The sequence below is a fragment of the Castor canadensis genome, chromosome 5 (genome assembly GCF_047511655.1).
Source record: "Castor canadensis chromosome 5, mCasCan1.hap1v2, whole genome shotgun sequence".
Taxonomy (NCBI): Eukaryota; Metazoa; Chordata; class Mammalia; order Rodentia; family Castoridae; genus Castor; species Castor canadensis.
The window spans coordinates 30,770,301-30,790,077 of record NC_133390.1 but is presented as its reverse complement, the minus strand read 5'-3'; the positions used below and the strand labels follow the sequence as shown (position 1 = coordinate 30,790,077).

General features: G+C 33.0%; 1 protein-coding gene across 24 annotated transcripts in view; it reads right to left on the bottom strand.

Annotated features, from left to right (window-relative positions):
* The window catches only part of Robo2 (roundabout guidance receptor 2), a 1,713,446-nt gene that overhangs the window by 121,372 nt on the left and 1,572,297 nt on the right, over positions 1-19,777 (bottom strand). For 19 of the 24 annotated variants that reach the window (XM_074072902.1, XM_074072901.1, XM_074072897.1 and 16 more), the window contains 2 exons: positions 13,497-13,624; positions 8,993-9,004 (listed from right to left, as the gene is read on the bottom strand). In XM_074072902.1, the coding sequence (XP_073929003.1) occupies positions 8,993-9,004; positions 13,497-13,624 (140 nt within the window). The remainder of the gene's footprint in view (positions 1-8,992; positions 9,005-13,496; positions 13,625-19,777) is intronic. The other 5 variants (XM_074072900.1, XM_074072908.1, XM_074072917.1 and 2 more) reach the window with 1 other exon arrangement.

Below are 19,777 nucleotides of genomic sequence, written 5' to 3'. Positions count from 1 at the left end.
GTTTCTTAATAACATTAATTACACGCTTAGTAAGGCACTATCCTAACTCATTAGTGCCTTCTTTTTGTTGTATTTTATCTCCTACTAGCAGAATGGGGAATATGTGACTGGCCTGTTACCATTAATGTTGCTTAGTCTTTTTATAGCACTACTTAAAGCTGCTTGCATAAACATTTTCTAGGCAAGTATTACCTATGTATGCATATGTGTGTATCAATTAACCGTACCAACATTTGGCATATGCCTACCACTTGTAAGTATGAACACTAGACCTAGAGGCAGCAGAAAGATGAAAACAATGTTATATTAATGATACAGAACTAAGATTTTTTTAGGGTAGATGAAAATGTTATCAAAAATTCTGGAAATTAATACTTGCCAGAGAGATTTTTAAAGACATTCAGATACATTTTAATTCAAATTTTAATTTAATTTGCTTGCATATATATTTTTAATGATAATTATGTACCAGTCCCTTGAGTAATCTTTAATATGTCTACATAAGTAGGGTAGTAACTCAAATGTCACACATGTAAGAATTAGATATAATGCATTATCATAACACATTTAAAGTATATATATGTGTGTGTGTACATATATATATATATATACAATGACATCTATTTCTGTCTAAAATTGTTACAACTTATTAAATGAATTTTGACTTTCTTAAAATGTGTGGCTCAAATTTATTTTGGCATGGCTAGTGAAATCTTTATATAAAACAATGTTTTGGACCAGGTCAATTGTTACTATGATATTCAATATTTACAATACTTTTTAAGTACTAAGTTAAAATATATTGTATTCATTTTATTTCTATGTGGAAAGAGTCCAAAATTAAGGAATATTTAAACTTTTGATACTTCATTTAAGATAATGGAATAAAGGCATTATCATTTCATTTTCCTCTATTGAATACAAGAAGAGAAATAAGTATACAAGAAAATTGCCATAATCCCCAGACAGAAATTATAAAGAATCCATGTCAATTACAGTCAATTCTGGAGGATAATTAGGCATCATGGTGGACACCAACATAACTAGCCTTAATCCTCTATCAAGACTGAATTTGCAAAAGTCATCTGTCAGTTTTTTGAGATTCTATCACCTTCCTGTAGGTATGATTATGTATTGTTATGAAGAGATTTTAAAGATATAAATAAGGGTGTTAATCATTTCACCTTCAGATAGGGAAATTAGTCAGGTGGGCTTCACCTAATCATAACAAACCTTTATTTATTTATTTATTTATTTATTATTTATGTGCATACAATGACTGGGTCATTACTCCCCTTTCCCCCCACCCCCTCCCTTTCTCCCCACCCAACCCTCTTGCCCCCACCCCCTCGCTTCCAAGCAGATACTGTTTTGCCCTTATCTTTAATTTTGTTAAAGGGAGAGTGCAAACATTAATAAGGAGGACCAGGGGTTTTTGCTAGTTCAATAAGGATAGGTATAATAGGGAGATTCCTAGTTTTGCTTCCATGTACAAATGTGTTACTTTCTAAACTGATTCTTCTCGAACCAACCTTTTCTCTAGATCTTAGTCCCTTTTTCTATTGGCCTCTGTTGCTTTAAAGTTTCTGCATTAGTTTCTTTGCATTGAGGACATCAAATGCTACCTTGTTTTTTGGGGTTACCTACCTATCCTCATACCTCCCTTATGTGCACTCGCCTTATCATGTAATCAAAGTCTTACCTCCTTGTTGTGTTTGCCTTTGATCTAAAGTCCTCATATGAGGGAGAACATATGATTTTTTGAACTTCTTGGCCTGGCTAACCTCACTCAGGATGATGTTCTCCAGTTCCATCCATTTACTTGCAAATGATAAGATTTCATTCTTCTTCACGTCTGCGTAAAACTCCATTGTGTAAAAATACCACATTTTCTTAATCCATTCTTCAGTAGTGGGGCATCTTGGCTTTTTTCATAACTTGGTATTGTGAATAGTGCTGCAATAAACATGGGTGTACAAGTACCTCTGGAGTAATCTGTGTCCCATTGCTTTGGGTATACCCCCAAGAGTGGTATTGCTGGATCAAATGGCAGGTTTATGGTTAGATTTTTAAAAAGCCTCCAAATTTTTTTTCCAGAGTGGTTGTACTAGTTTACATTCCAACTAGTACTGTATAAGGGTTCCTTTTTCTCCACATCTTGCCAACACCTGTTGTTAGCGTTGCTGATGATGGCTATTCTAACAGGGGTGAGGTGGAATCTTAGTGTAGTTTTGATTTGCATTTCCTTTATGGCTAGAGATAGTGAGCATTTTTTCATGTGTTTTTTGGCCATTTGAATTTCTTCTTTTGAGAAAGTTCTGTTAAGTTCACTTGCCCATTTCTTTATTGGTTTGTTAATTTTGGGAGAATTTAGTTTTTTGAGTTCCCTATGTATCTGGTTATCAGTCCTTTGTCTGTTAAGTAGCTGGCAAATATTTTCTCCCACTCAGTGGGTGGTCTCTTCACATAAGAAACCTTTAAATAAATATAGTTTTTTTTTTTTTTCTATCTGGTCCCTGTATGGAAAGTCAGGGTTACAAAGCAAAACATGAGGACTCAAGGTACAAACCAGTAATTTAGAAGGCTGTGTAGTTCATGTACATAGGACAGAGTGGCCTCTAAAAACTGAGTTACTCTGGCTAGCAGCCAAGGCAATGGGGGCTTCAGTGCTATAGCTATAAGGAATTTAATTCTGCCATTAACCTGAGTGAGCTTTGGAGTAGATTCTTTTGGAGAGTCTCCAGAGAAGAACTTAGATTAGTCACTGCCTTGACTTGGCCTATGACAGCCTAAGCAGAAAACCAATTGTGCCTGTCTGGACTTTGCATCTATAAAATTTTGGCCTAACAACTGGATTTTGTTTTACATTGTTCAATTTGTGGTATTTTTCATGGAACAATGGAAACTTAGCACAACTGAAAAGAACATTTTCATTCTGAAGCAAGGATAATGAAGGAAGGTGAGGAGGGAGTATCATATTAAAATGCAGAGAGCTCACACACAACTTAACAAAGTTTGTTGTTTATCAACAGGGTCAGTAAAATATTGAAAAGAAATATGTTTTTTGATAAAATATTCTAAAAGCATTCCAAGTAGTGCTTCTGAATGACCTCACTTCTTCCTCTCCAAATATGCAAAACTTGGTCTTCTGCAGTTATAACTAGATAATTAATAATCAGAGAAGAATCAAAGAAATCTCTGCAAAGCTGTGGCACATTAATTTCTTATATAATTAATGACAGAAAATGAAGACAGTAATGAACCTATAACTTTCAAGACTTACCCAAAGATAAAAATGTATTTTAGAATGTTAGCCAATGTCTAATTGAAATTATGCAACAGAGGTTCTTTATAAAAAAAACAACTTAAAAATGGGTAAGTGAGAGAAAAGACATGAAGAGATAAAGAACGTTATATGAGAGCTTAGCAAAGAAGTGAACAAAAGACACAAACAAGGAAATAAGAATTTAGTAACCAGAAATATGACAATTGTAAATAAAAATGGAAGGGTATAAATTGGCATTAACCACATATAATCTGAAACAGAACTGAATTTATTACAGAAAAATTTGATAAATATGTACAGACAAGGATAGTCAATACAGCTAATGTATTTGATGAAAAGAAATGAAGCAGAAAAAATATTCAAAGATAAAACAGAAGAAAATCTTCTCAAAACAAAGTAAATTATATCATGATTCCATTGATTCAATGGACTTTTGTCTCAGGAATATTAAATGCAGGATTATCAACACCAATATACAACTCAGCAAAGGTATTTGAAAGAAGGAACTACATGAGTACTAATACGTAAAAGGGCATCGGGCCGAGAGGCAAAAATATTCTGGAAGATTCATACTTTCAAATAGTGCTATTCAATACTAAGACAAGGGAACTTTTTCAAAAGATAATAAGAAGGAAAAAAAAGTATGATTCAATAACTTTATAGCTAGTTTTCCCTTATAAAGAAGTGATGGACAGACATTGCCAAGCACACAGGCAAAAACTGAACCAGAATGAAAAATAATTTATATTTAAGTTTTACTTTAAAAATTAGCATTAGGTAAACTCAAATTTTGGAATTATGGAAATGCTATTGGAAAATACAAGAGACACTGAATGAATTTTTTACTTATCATTTAATCAAAGCATACGGAGCAATGGAAAACATGATGCTCAGTAATAATTAACTGGGATTCTGTGCAAAGTAGCTAATTAGTGCCAGGTGCCAGAAATGTCACTTGCAGGAGGGAGATGATCACCTCAGGCCATGCAGTAACACTTTGTCCAAAGAAGTGATGCAAGGAATAAAATTCTGGCTCCTTCCAAACCACACTCAAGACGTCTTTTGAAAATAGCATATCAGAACATGATGCATAAAAAATAGAAGTTTTCTGATTAAAGAATACCTCGAATGTTTTCAACATTAATTTAACTTATGTTCAGCACATTATAGTTTCCAAATTTCAAGGTGGGTTAGGAGAAGGAAGTGTTGGAAATATCTGCTATCTTTAAGTAATGTCTGGTGTATAATTCACCCTTAGTGAATTTTTCAATCACTGTCTTTTTATTGGACTTCTTGGTGGTCTCAAGAAGAAAATAGTTTAGAGTGTGCTATAAGAAAACTTGAACTCATAAAACAGAACTTTCTAAAATGAGGTTATGTTTAATTTTTTCATTTAAGCAGTTAAAACATTGAAAAACTATGTCCCAATAGTTGTCTGTTTAAAATACTGGCTGTTTCTTTAACATAAGAATTTCAAAATGTGATGGAATTTTGCCAAGGACATACAGAGCATGACTAATTATATACTCTTCTAGCAAAAGGAAACACACTTTTGTGCCACTGAATTGGAAATACTTAGAAGTTTTCATAAAATTGTGTATTGCCAGTTTGTTTTGATATTTAAACATTTCACCTGATACATCCAGCTTTTAGTTTCTTTACTTGAGGCAATCAGCAGCTAGCATATGGTGTACAAGATACAAAGCGAGCAGAGCTCAGCTTCACAAGCAAGGCAGCTGGTAGGTTTGACAGTTCTTTTCCAAATTACTCATCATGTTTTGAGTTGCTGCTAGGAAAAAATGTGTTGCCCATCTCCAAAATAGATGTTCTTTTTTATTTTTAAGATGAGAAAGTCTTCCAACAGAAAAATAAGACAGATGGGGACAGGAAGTAAGATATTTTTCCCTATTTAGGCCATTTTCTTGTCATCAGTTCTCTCATCAGAAGTTTTCAAATAAACAAATGAATATTTGGACATGCATAGTTTACTAGGGTGTAAACTAGTTTACATTCTAGTTTTCCTAGGATGTATTTTTGCTTTCATATAAGGAATGCCTCTGGAATAGTAACAAGTTGAAACCACAGGAAGGCTTGGTGAATTTTTAATGATCATAGTAGCATTGGTTTACATTTTGTGGTAAGTGCAAATACAAAAATTGCATTAAAAGGGTTTTTTTGAGACATTGGTGAAATTACAGATGAATAAGTGTAATCTACAAAATACTTTAATCCATTGGCAGGTATGCAATTGACTGCTTTCAGTAATGTTTTCCACATTAGGAATTCTGTGGATTAGGTTTTCCCAGAATCCCAACAGTACAGTAGAGAAGGTATGCAACTCCAACTATGATTCATAGAGAGTGCAACTTCTTTAACTCATTTGCAGCTCCTAAATGTCATCCAGTTTGGCATTTATAATGACTTAAGTGGGGCTTTCCACACAGACTACCAAGAAGTTTCACCTGATGTCATGTAGTGATTGTTTTCTCAATCTGTATTTATAGAAGCTGCATTGATTTCTAATTCTCTTTTAAAAACTTTGGACAAGAGCTACCCTTTGATTTTTCTCTAGACTTTATATACTTAGTACAAATTTCTTTACCTAATTTTTATTGAAATTAAAAGTTGTTTTTTTCTCTCCTCTTTTTGTACAATACTCTCTATGCTGTCTCTAACAGCTTCAAACCGCAAAAACTTGTATTTTAGTCTACTAACACATTTGAATACATTGTAGTTTTCCACTGCTTTGAATATTTAATTAATTGATTTACTTGACATGTACCTTTTAGCCCTGCAACAAAAGGTCCAATCTCTATAGTGCCGGATTTAAATTGATTTGAGGAAACCTATGTTAATTTCTTCATTATCAGTCTCTTCTTTGGTACTCCAATAAAAATGTGGCTAACATTCAGTTTCCAAAATTAATAGCAGTTGTCATGTTTAAAGTATAGTTTTTCATACTTCTGAACACTGTCATAAGTCATTCAAGATAGAGTTATGAAATGACACATTACAGAATAAACTGTAATGTGTCAAGAAGCTATTCTTTCTTTCCATTCCAATGGGAATCATTTCAAACAAGAATAAAAAATGGAAGTAACTTTGAAATGCCTTGCCAGTGACAGATGCATCTGCATATATCACATTGTTTTAATCAATGTATTTTTTCTGTGTTTAAAGATTATAAATATGTTGGAAGTTATTAACACATTGCTTTTTGTTCTGAAGTTGTGAACTAATGTAAATCAAGTGGTTAGCATAAGGTTTCTATATATAAAGTTCAGTAATTTAAATGTGATTTTTTTTCTGTTCATTTGAAAAATGATTATTTTATAATTGCAACTCCTGCCAGTGCTAAACCAAACTGAATTTGGGAGCACTGAATGACATCCTCTTATGGATAATTGTTCTCACTCAATCATCTGTTTATTCAGTATTTGCTATAAAATACACAAGTTTAGTACCATTAAATAAATTCAAAATAAAGTTGTGAATTTTTTTATTGCTTAGTTGTGAAGAATTCCAAAAAATGTCAGATTATGTCTCTTTAATTAATACATTTTATTATATATAATCCACAATTTTATTATACATAGCTTATATATAAATCTCTCCATCTATTATGTTTTACTATATAATGAGCACACATAGGAAAATACTTTCATTTTTTATGTATAATGAGTAAAGTTCTTAGACCTGAAACCTAGTTACAAGATGTTGAGGGAAAGAAATCTAACAGAGTGGCTGTGTTGCCTACCATCCATTCTCTCTTTGCCTATTTTTATGTCTCCTCATTCTTCACCATTCTCTTCCTATTTTCACGTCATCCCATTGTAATATAAAATTATTATTAAAGGAATTCTTGCCCAGACACAGTTGATCAGCCCTGTAATCACAGTTACTCCGATGAAAATAATGAGGATCATGGTTTAAGGACAAGTAAGCTGTACCCTAGCTCATTCAATAAGCCGGGTATGGTGGTACACACCTGTGGTCCCAGCTAAATGGGGAGGCTGAGTTAGGGGGATCCCTTCTAAGGTTGGCCCTTGTGCAAAGAAAAAGAGAGGGAGAGGGAGATGGAGATGGAGAGGGAGAGACAGAGAGAGAGACAGAGAGAGAGAGAGAGAGAGAGAGAGAGAGAGAAGACACTACCTGAAAAATAACTAAAACAAAAACAAAAAAAACCCAAGAGGGGCACTAGGGTCATGGCTCAAGTAGTAGAGCACTGCTTAGCAAGCATGGGCCCTGAGTTCAAAACCCCAGTACCACAAAAGAAGAAATCCTTACTCTTATAGGTATAGGAAATGAGCAATAAAAATTACTATAACATAGTTCTAAACTTTCAAATAACACGAATTATGAAATGCATGATTGATTTAATAATTGTGATTGAAGGAAAAGAATTTTCCATTTATATTTTGATTAATTATAAGCCATACTTCAGATAAAATACCAAAATGACAAGTAATACATGTCTCAGAAATTAGGGATACATTATCCAATGTTGGTATGCAGGACACTTCACATACATGATCCATTGCGTGTAAATCCATGCCTTCAACGGCTTTGATAAGCCAGTTTTATTATCTCCATTTTATAGAAGAGATGACTGAGAATTAAAATACTGATACTTTATCTGAAGTGATTGATATTAAGGGAACATTGATCAGAAGCTGCATATCATAAATTCAGATTCGGAAACCAGTTCTATTGACTGTATTCATATCTGAATAAGAATGCATTATATATAAAGCTTTTGAAGCTACATGGATGACTTATAAATCCCTGGAAACTGAATAAATTATTATAGTATCTCTTACTATACCAAGAAAAAAGTAGCAATGTTCTGATCGTATTCTTTCATCTAGCCACTAATGTATCTATCTATACATTAGCTTATAACAAAATTACTAAGATTTCTTTTATTAAAGATGTTTATTGATGGGTGAAACTAAACTTTAAATGAGATGCAGAAAGATTAAGTTAATGAATTTGAAAATATTTTGTCATATAAGAATTTACAAATAATTGCCACTTAAATTTCTGCAAGTACAAGCTATTGCTTTAATTTTGCAAAACCAAATGAAAAATGAGATATTAAAACCATAAACACTATTTTTTCATGCAAAGAACACAACTTTCCCCACTTCCACATTAAGGGTGAGAATCTACTTACAATAAGTTAAGGCATTTTACTAAATTTTGTTTAAATAGACATGCAAATAGCAAGTGTGTAGCAAGTAAAAAATAGTCCAAAAGAGATGAGAGTTTGAGTAGATTAAGATAAAAGAACTAAATAAAGTAATCAAACTTCTTAATTTTAGTTCATAACCTTTTCTGTTAATTAATTTCAGCTATAACCTTTTCTGTTAATTAATTTCAGCTATAACTAATAACTGATTATTTATACATTCCAGGAAAAAGAGAAGTATATGTTTCTCCTTCAGAAAAGTTAGCAGTTTATAACATTAGTAATTCCCATATTCTTTCACATGAAACTTGGTACCTGCATTGTTATTCAGCAAAAGTCATTACAAAAATGGTTTCTCAAAATGATGAAAGTCAGAAGCAACTTTACAGAGACAGTCCCAAGTAATATTTTAACATGAGTGAGTAAATATATTTACTTCTGACAAATGCTAGTGTGCATGAATTATGAAGCATTATCCAAAGCCATGCTAAATGGATAGAAGGATGGCTACTTACCAACAGGGCGAGCTGTAGACATTACAATGGTGTGGTGAGAACATAAAAAGAAATTAAAAAAAAGAAAGAAAAGAAAATTATCAGAATGCATGATGAGTAATGCTACATTTAAGTATGGACAATAGGATGATTTCTAGTCTCATAATTTAACCATGAGCAGGATGTCTGAGTCTAATAAAACTGAAAGTTACAAATATAAAATCCTAAGAAAATAATTATTTTGCATCTCAGGACTAATGGCAAGCAATTTGAGAGGTATTTTAGGTAACATCATATCATCATCACTTACTGTAGTTATTATTTCAAAGACCTTGAGTTAAACAGCCTGTGCTACTCCAAAGTTAAGAACCAGCTGAATATAACTATTCAAGTCACAGACTAGCAAATGTCATGTCAATAAAAGAAGGCCTCACTGTCTGATTTAAATAGCAATTGGATTTTAAGCATGGTTAGTCAGAACCATTACAAGGACTACCGAAAGCCCCTGATGCTGCTTTTCAGTCAGTAATAAGTTAAGATCACATCACTTTTCATCCGTGGACAGAGTGGATGAAAATATAACAAATAGGTTGGAGCATCCTTAGAGATTTTAACTCAGTCACTCCCTAACTACTGTTAAGCTTTTTTCTCCTTTTGGCAGGGGCCATGAAACAATGACTGACAAGTTGATTCTTATTCACACTGAGAACGGCTTTCAAACTGCTATTCCAACAAATTATTATTTTTTTATTATACCATAAAGTTCAATCACCAAAATCATGGACTTAATAATACTGTCTTCAAAAAATAATTATTAATCAATTTAAATAGTAAACTTTATCTAAAAGCAATGGATGAATATTATAATGAAACACACATTCCCTTTATCCAAATCTATATTTAAATATATGTTTAGTAGCATTTGAATTTTTATGAAATCTTACATTCAAAATATAAACTTTTTTAACAAACAAATCTGTCACATAACACATATTCCAATGGATATAGCCCTAGTACGTAATAATGTGACTCTAGTACATGAAAGGATAGGTTTTTGTTGATGATGGATCTTTGGGCCTGGTGAGGGTAGATATAGCATTGAAAACATGATTACAGTGATTCATTCATTCAACAAATGTGTCACAATACTAGCTCTGTATTATTCTAAAAGTAACAGTATATTTGTCTGTATAGGAGGACCATGGTCATTTGCAGTAGTATTATTCACAATTAGGAGAACAGAAAGAAGAAGAAAGCAATTGAAGTAGTTGGTATGAAAATTCTGTTGTGTCCTAAAGTATATGGTGGGCTTGCTATCACAAGAGGAAAAAGAAATTGCCCAATGTACCATGAATTCTTAGCAGGCCACAAGAATAAGAGCCAAGAACAAGACATCAAACTAACATCATAATGTCATGTTTTATTCCAAGTGATGAGATTTCTCTCAAAATTGTGCAGGCCCAGTAGAAAAAGAACTTTGCTTTTCATCTCTGAATTTGTGCAATTTTAGATGCCATATCAAGCTGGATTTCAAACATGCTTCTTTAAGAAGTAAAAAATATTCTAAGTCTATGATATTAAAAACATGAAAGGGGAAACTGTGGTGAGAAATTATTTTGAAACAAGTGAAATATGTTTCTTTAATTTTAATCTATAATTATTGTAAAAATTAAAACTTTATTGGCTTAAAAGAAAGATTTTCCAGTGAATTCCAGTGAGGAAATTGAAAAATGGGGGGAAATTGTGTTTACAAAGATGCAGTTCATGTTATTTAAGTCATTTCCAAGACATTAAAAAAAACTTTATTGGATAATGAATTATTTCATTAGACTGTAAATGCAGGGAGGTTTATTGTTGACTCAATTTATTTCTTCCTAATTTTATGTTTGCCAACTCAGCAAAGAAAACTATTTGATGGTAAGCATTACCATCTTTTACCATATTTTTGAAATGGAAAACAACTAATGAGAGCTCTGTCGCAAAAGTTGATTATAAAACTCCCTTAAAATTTCCCCAATTGGCTAATGTGAACATCATGATACAATTTTAGTGGAAACATCACAGTAAAACTTCTTGTCCTCATGACATAGAAATATTCCACTGTGGGAACAGCAACCAAAAATAAAATAAAACACAGCAGGTGGATGTTTTCAAAATCAGCAAATTAAACTAAACTGTGCCCCTCATTAAATGGATGAAAATGGAGATGGCCTCTTGGGTCACTTGACCCCCTTCTAATAAAATGTAGAGAAAGGCTAAACATTACATTTATGTGCATAGAAAAATGAGCACAGGAAAAAACTGAAGGTTTTTTTTCCCTCTTAACCTCTTAAAACGAGAAATCTCAGCTGCTTTTCCTAATAATAAAAAATGTTTTAAAATAATATTTTACTCCACATTACATTATGTTATAGAGATTTTGTTCCTTAACCCTGATTTTGAGGTTTCAGTCATATAACGAGTGGTAAATTCATATCACAACAAAACACTCTAATTCATCTGCAGGGTACAGATTAAGGGAGAAACCATTTAAGGTTTCAGATTTCTCCTCTAAAAATCCTATTGAAAACAAACAATGTTTTATATTAGTTTTGTGAGTTAGTTTTAAACATGCATGCAGGAGAAGCATGCTTTGTTAAAGAAAATGTTAAACTTGAAACTTTCAACAAGTTATGAAAACAGTTAGCTGGGAAAGATCTTAAGCCAAACAGATCATTTCAGGTCTCATTCTTCCAAGCACTGAAGTGTAAAAAGAACCCTGCTGCTTTTACAAACAAACAACTCCTCACACTTTCTCACCATTTGTTTAGTCAGCAAATATTCTTTGAATGGAACATTCCTTGGCTGGTTGTTTATGATTTTTTCCATTCACTTCAGAAAACACACACACACACAAACACACACACACACACACACACACACACAGAGACACACAGTTTGGAGATGATTTGACCAAGTGAATTGTTTTTGCAAAGGACTACCTAGTTAAAAACAGAACATGTGGGTTCTAATGGAGAGAGTTCATTAGTTTACAGGAGTTACTAGATTTTGATCAGATAGTATGCATAGGTTCATATATGATCATAGCCCTTTTTGACCTAATGAAGAGTAAGAAAGTTTTTAAGCAACTATCTTGTCAGTTTTATTTAAATTTATTTTGATCTGAATTCACACTAGAATGGTTGGAGAATCAACAAAATAATAATAACAGATCAATTAGAATAGGAATGAAGAAACTGCGAAGTATAGAAAGATAGAAAGCACCAATATTTTCCTGTTTCCGACTGGTGAATTGGAGCCTAAATGGTAGGTCTGGTAAAAATCATTTTTTCATAGGAGATGGAGGAACAACCTTAGAATCCTTGCACGTCTTGCAACTCAACTCTCTCCTAAACCCTTCTAATCTCACACACACACACACACACACACACACCAAACAAATGACTCTTCACACTTCTGGGAGCAAAGAAGCAAAAGGGGAAAAGGCATGACTAAACAGGGCATGAAGTAACTGAGAGTTGATGAACTCTTGCAGCCATCCTTCTTATCTGGAAGGATGAGAGGAAGAGTCACAGCAGTAGTGGGAAAACGTGAACGAATGGGCAGGAGATGAGCATATCTATTGCTGTTTAAAGTGAGGTGAGTGTAAACAAGACCATGGCAATGTCTATGTGAAATGGGTAAATGTTCACCATCTACATGGTACTCCTTACTACCTTGAACTTTATCATTTACCTCCTGTAATGAGGAAATCTTCCACCAGGAAGTCAGTTAATTCATTCTACTGACCTATGGTGCTTAGTAATGCTTTCTTTCACTTATAAACAATTCCAAAGAGTGTATAAACAAATATTATCCCATGACAGAGAAAGTGCATAACACCCAAACCCTCACCAATTATTTCTATTATGTAAGATCAATGAACTTCTGATTATCAGGATGCTAGAACTACTATGCTTTCCATTTTCCATCTTTGGAAGCATGTTTAATTTTTTTCAGACTTTTTTTTTGAATGCTGAAATAAAAAAGAACTTCAAGTTACAAACTGGTAAACAGAACATTACACTATCTTTGACACTGTTGACATTTAAAATCAGTAGTAGTTGAAAGCAGTAGAAATGGAAATGACTAGTATAGATATTTTCTATTTTTAAGGTTTACTTTTAAGCCATATAAGCTTTTCAACCTAATCCATCCAAACTATTGTTTGCTAAATAATTCTTTTAAAAGGTCATTATTTGTAACACAAGTTTGAATGTAATTTCATTTCAATTAGTAATAAGGAGAGCACAAAATCTAGGCATTTAATGATAATAAATCAATGTAATCTATTGTTTTGAGACAGAGTCACTCTATGTAACCCAGGCTGACCTAAACTCACAATCCTCTAGCTTTAGCCTCCCAGTGCTGGGATTATAAGTGTGTGACACTATGCCTGGTTCTTAGGATTTTGCTGTGAGTTCACTTACCACTTTTAAAAAACTTTCTCCTGGTTCAATTATATTTGATATCTTAAGTCTCTTACCTCGGACTGTGAGGGTAGCAGAGGCTTCCACTTTTCCCACCCGATTCTCAGCAATACACAGATAGGTACCTTCATCTGTACTCATGGCCTTTTTAATTCTCAGTGTGTAATCATCTTTTATATCATACCTGTATAGAATAGGAACTGACTTTATTAAATAGCATTGGTCATTTACATAATAAAAATAAATATTTATCTTCATTTTTCTTCATTTATTATAGCTTACCTAAAGCAAAACATATACACAACATTCAGCCACAAAGTACAATTGTTTGAATTATAGTTATTGCTGACAAGATTATTAAATTTTGTACCTGATTTCTAGCTGTTTGACTATCAGTAACCTATTCATTTTATATGAGTACTGTTCATGTTACTTTAAAACTGTCAGAAGCATGGTTAACACTTTGGTCTTTCTTTGGTACTACATCACTAGTAAGGAAAAGAGGATACATTGTAGTTTTTATCAGGAAATATTTTATTTTTGTAAGTTACACTGTGTTCAATGATTTTTTGTGTGTGATTCTGGAGATTGAACCCAGACTCTGTGCATGTTAAGCAAGCACTCTACCTCTTGAGCCATACCTCTGGCTCATATTATTTATTTTTCAGCATCTTGAATATAAGGAAGCTAAAGTATATTAAAGGAGAAAATTGTTGTCTTGTTTGTAGCGAAATTTATAAAATGAAGATTAATTAAAGGAATGAAGGGCTGTGATATTTTAAATTAACAATATTAACTGTTAAAATATCAAGAATTGAAGTGTTTTTTGGAAATGGACATCCTTGTCTCTTTCATATTTATTGTTGAAGTTCCATTTTTTAAACTTGTAGACTAAAAGATAGGTTCAAAAGTTCTAAAATAACTAGCATGATTAGGGGAGAACACTTGAATAAGAACATATTCTTGTTAGATTCTAAAAAGTTACATTTACATTAACAAAGTAATGAAGTATTAATTTTTAATTTTCATATGTGATCTTTCCTCTTACTCTTCACTAAATGTTTTTAAAATTCCAAATTCATATTTTTGCAATGGCTACTGATGGTTCACATTGCCTCTCTCTCTCTCTCTCTCTCATGCTTACCACAGTCAGTTACAGGTTTCCAAAGTATTATAATTGGCTCTATCTGCTCAAGACTAGCTGTGACATTCTGTTGTTTTTGGGACAAAAACATTTTTTTTAGGCTTGCACTTAAGACTATTATAATTGGGTGTATTTTATATCTAACTTTAGCTAAAAGACTAACTCAGCTTTACTTTATTATAAAGACTAATAATAGTTCTCTCTTATAGACCTTGGAATGACAAAAAGTAATACCTATGTATGTACCAATCATGTCAACTAAACCTGACTACCCCAGCTCTATCCTTTAGATAGAGTGAAATGTCTTGACCATTTCTAAAGAGAAAAACCAGAACTCAAATCCTGACTTCCAACATGCAATTTTCCCACTCCATGTGTACCTTCTCCTTGCATAAGAATACTTACTATATTGTCAAACTAATACATAAAAACAAAATTACACATGATAACATGGTGCCACATGGTGTCTGGATGCACATGTGCACTGTGTAATATTTAAATCACATTAAACATATCTATCTCCTCAATTATTTTATCATTTCTTCATGTTGAAAATTTTCAATATCCTTTCTTCTAGCTTTTGTAGCTATAGAGAACATAATTGCTATCTAAACCCTTAATTTTTAAATGCTTACAAAGGTTACTCCAGAGGCACCAACACAACCATATTTATTGCAGCACTATTCACAATAGCCAAGTTATGGAAACAACCAAGATGCCCCACTACTGACAAATGGATCAAGAATGGATCCATTTATACACAATGGAATTTTACGCAGCCATGAAGAAGAATGAAACCTTATCATTTACAAGTAAATGGATGGAACTGAAGAACATCAGTCTGAGTGAGGTTAGCCAGGTTCACAAGACCAAAAATTGTATGTTCTCCCTCATATGCAGACTTCAGATCTAGGGCAAATACAGCAATGTTATTGGATTTGGGTCACATGACAAGGAGAGAGCACATAAGGGAGGTAAGGGGATATATAGAAACCCAAAACATGAAAGTGTTTGATGTCCCCACTGCAGAGGAACTAATACAGAAACCTTAAAGCGACAGAGGCCAATATGAGAAGGGATCAGGAACCAGTGTAAAGATCAGTTAGAGATGAGCAACTTGGGTTGTCACACATTTGTACATGAAAGCAATGTTAGGAATCTCTTTGTATAGCTATCCTTAACTCAACTAGCAAAAACGCTTCATCTTCCTTATTATGCTTATGTCTTCTCTTCAACAAAACTAGAGACAAGGGCAGAACAGATTCTGCCTGGAAGCAAGGGGGGCTGGGAGAAAGGTTGGGGTGCAGGAGGAGAAATGACCCAAACAATGTATGCACATGTGAATAAATGAATAAAAAATTTGTATTTCAAAGACATTGTGTCTTTATAGACAAATAGTAAATCTCAGTTTTCTTCTAACTATAAAAACAGATTTTGAGATACAGAATTTAAACAAATAGAAAAGGATAACAGTATGATGGTATGAAGATTCTTCTTTGAATTCTTACAGATATACAGAGCACATTAAAAGTTGCAGACACATGCCTTCATGGATTGAGAACCAGTGAAATGGTCCTCAGCTGGAAGGATGGTGCCTGCCTCCAGGAGATGAGGGTGGATCAGAATTACCACTAAGGATCTCTCCAGCTAACACATTTCCCCAACTCCAAGACTTGAAATACATGCATGCCCTGTCCTTCCCCAATTACAAATGTCGGCTACAATACACTATCCTTGTTACATAGGGTGCTGTAATTAAAAACAAAAATAAATGAATTTTGAAGACTCTCAGATATGGAATGTTCAGAATCTTTTACATGACCATTTCCCAGTGGGCCTTTGCCAGAGGAAAAATTGCAATTATTATCAGCATCATGAATTTATATCAATATGCTCTCAATATGTAAAAGTGATAGAATCCTTAAGTTAAAAGAAATCTTAGAAATTCAAATTCTGTAACCATTGATCAACACTTAAATCCTATCTGCAAAATGTAACCAACCAGTGTTCTAACCTAATCCTATAACAAGTAGCCAGTTTCATCTTTGAACATCTCTATTAACAAAACATTTATTCCAAAGTTTCTACCTATAGCTCTAATCTTTGTGTCAAACAAAGTGCATGCTTTCTTGCAACACAGCCTTCTGACTTTCTTATGAATTATCTCATCTCTAGGTCAGCTATTCTTAATAACAACAACAACCAAATACTATAATAGCAGTTATGTAACCTAAGGGTTTTAAGGTGAATTGATAGGAGCATCTGCACAAGTTCATTGACTGATAAATATAAACCTGATTATATCACTCCACTGCTTGAAACTATCCAGCAGATTCATTTGGAGTAAAACTGATTTTTTTATAGCTTTCAAGACAAACTATTCCTTGTCTATGTTTTCAATTTCATGTTCATCAAGCCATAGAACACATGGATCTTCTTTTCCTTGATAAACATAAGTCATCAGTTGCCACTGTGTATTTGTATTACTCTTACAAATTCATAGAATTTTTTTCCTCTCCATCTTCCTTTACTCAGACTTTGTGACTCTCAGGATACCTTAAACATCCTTTCCTCTAAGATGTTTTTCCTTTCCTTTCCTCCCTGTATACTAACCTAGTTAGTTTTAAATTAATTGCTTTTTACTCATTGTTTCATAATTTATATAAAATGTGTGGGGTTTTGGTGTCTTTTAGTGCAGTAATAATTTAATTTTTTTGAAACAGGTTACCACTGCTTACGCCAGGCTGGCATTGAACTCTCACTGCCTCAGCTTCCCAAGTGCTGGAATTACAGGTATGAAACACGATGCCTGACTCAAACTAATACTTTTAAATTATGACATAATAGATATCATGATTATGTGACATTTCTACATATAAATTTTGATTTCAAATCAAGATCTCCCTTTCTACAAAGTACAAGCTATTTATCTTTGTCACACTGCCTATGCAACAAGCAGTTGCACAGCCTACAACTGGAAATGCTACTGTTCCTTCCAACAACATTGAACCACTGTACCAATCTCTACTTTGAACTTTGACAGTACCACAATAAACAGGAGATTCTAGAACACCATGGATCTTTTCTGAACATTCACAACAGGTCTCAGGTTAGAGAAATGATAGGTTCTTAACTCTGATGAGATTAGTTCTTACCTATATAAACTCATGGGATATTAAATGGTTTTTAAAGAAATTATATTTAAAAATTTCAAAATTTACAAAGTAGATACTTGATCCATTACTAATTTCACATTTAGGGAGTCTGATGTAAAACATAGCAATCTCCCTTTCTCAAGACCACACATGGAGACAGTTATAATTAGGAGAACAAAGTAACATGAATATCTACTACCAGTCTCTGCTTTTTCTGATGGATATTTTCCCTGAGACAATAATGTGCTTCTGAAAATTATGTATTTGAGGAGAAATTAGGGGTGAAATAATTCCACAAGCCCAACAAAAATAAGAACTTATTTTTTATATTTCTTACTGGATAAATTGGAACATGCCAAATAGTAATCTTATTGATGTTTTACACCATTAGAGTGGATAACTGGAAAAAAGTAATTTTTCCCTTGAAAGAAAACATTGACAGAGGGATGTGAATAGCTATGACTAATAATTCCTTACATTCCTTGCAAAGAAATCTTTATAATGTGCAACATGGTTTAGCATATGATTCTACTGTAATAAAGAACTTGGAGAAAATACCAAAATGCAATTTTGAAGAGAGAATGCTTACACTGTTATCTGAGACTTTAAAGAGGCTAAAGTCTTTACATTTCTATCTCCAAAAGTGAGAAACACCATTCTACTCGGTGTGTATATTTGTTGCACTGCATCTGTGTGCACTGAGAGTGTATTTATGAACTGGTGGTTTTGTGTTCAGAATTTGGGAACCTTACAAAATAATTTTATCAATATTTTTTCTCAATATTACTCTAAAATCAAATGTAATCCTAGGAGGTTCATAAATGTTTTTACTAATAATACATACTTTATTGTGGTTTTCGTATTAATCAGAGATACTTAATTTATTCTTTCAATTGCCTTTAGCCTTCTTTAATTATTCCAAAATAAAATTTAAATAATGAGAACATACTTTGGTACAAAACAGCTGCTTTGTGACAGGGTGTAATTTTAAATATGATCAACATGTAGGAAATATTGCTGATTTTAATTAAAAATAAGAAAAAAAATGAAAAAACATTCTGATGAGGCAATTCTAGTAGAAGTGGACTGGGTTTCATTGTTTAATCTGCCCGTCTTGGACTATATAAATGCAGTCATTGTTGCCAGGTTGATTAATGGCAGTTGTCCAATCATGTGCTGACAGTCCCTACCATAGAGATACCTTATTTCTTCTGATATGAAACACTGCTGAAAAATGCAACCCAATCACATTTGGCCCCTGGACAACATGTGCTATCATCACTGTACCGTGAATTGAGATTGATTGGTAACCAGCTGTGACAAAGTGGGTAGAGAAGCTCTGTTTTACTGTGGGTGTTTTTCCCAGAAAATAAGAAAGGAAAAGGAAATTGAATTGTGTCAAAACCATTGCCATCTGTTCAGCTAAATAATAAACAAAACAAAGTAAATTTACTTTAATACTTAAAACAACAGTTTACATGCAAGGTTCTGTTTGTATGTTCTTATATTTGATGAATAATCCTAAAAGTGTCTCAAAAGAGAAATATTGTTATTCATTATTTTAGGAAGCAGAATGCTATATTCTAAAATAATTTCCAACTTTAAGTCAAAGAATCTATTTTATTTATTTTTCATAAAGATACCTGCTTTCATACTTAGTGGGATGAATTTCTATTAATGAAAATTTACTATGAAAATATCAAGTAATACTTGAAAATTGGCAAAATTTTATAACATAATGACATTTCATTCATTACTCATACTTTGCAATTCCCAGTGCATGTTAAGCCTCTAGGGTAGAAACTTCTCATGATTTTCTGGCTTTTATGAATGTAATTCAGCTAATTAGGGGTTCCAAATCCTTCCACAATGGGTATAGAATTCAGGATAAAAAAAAAGGAATATAGAATAGTTTTCCATTACAAACTGGAATTATACCATGCTTGGTTCAAGCCCGTATGTCTCATCACCTTGTTTGAATTACACGAGGACTCTATAAAACTTCCTGACTGGCAATTCTCATCTCAAAAGTACCTTT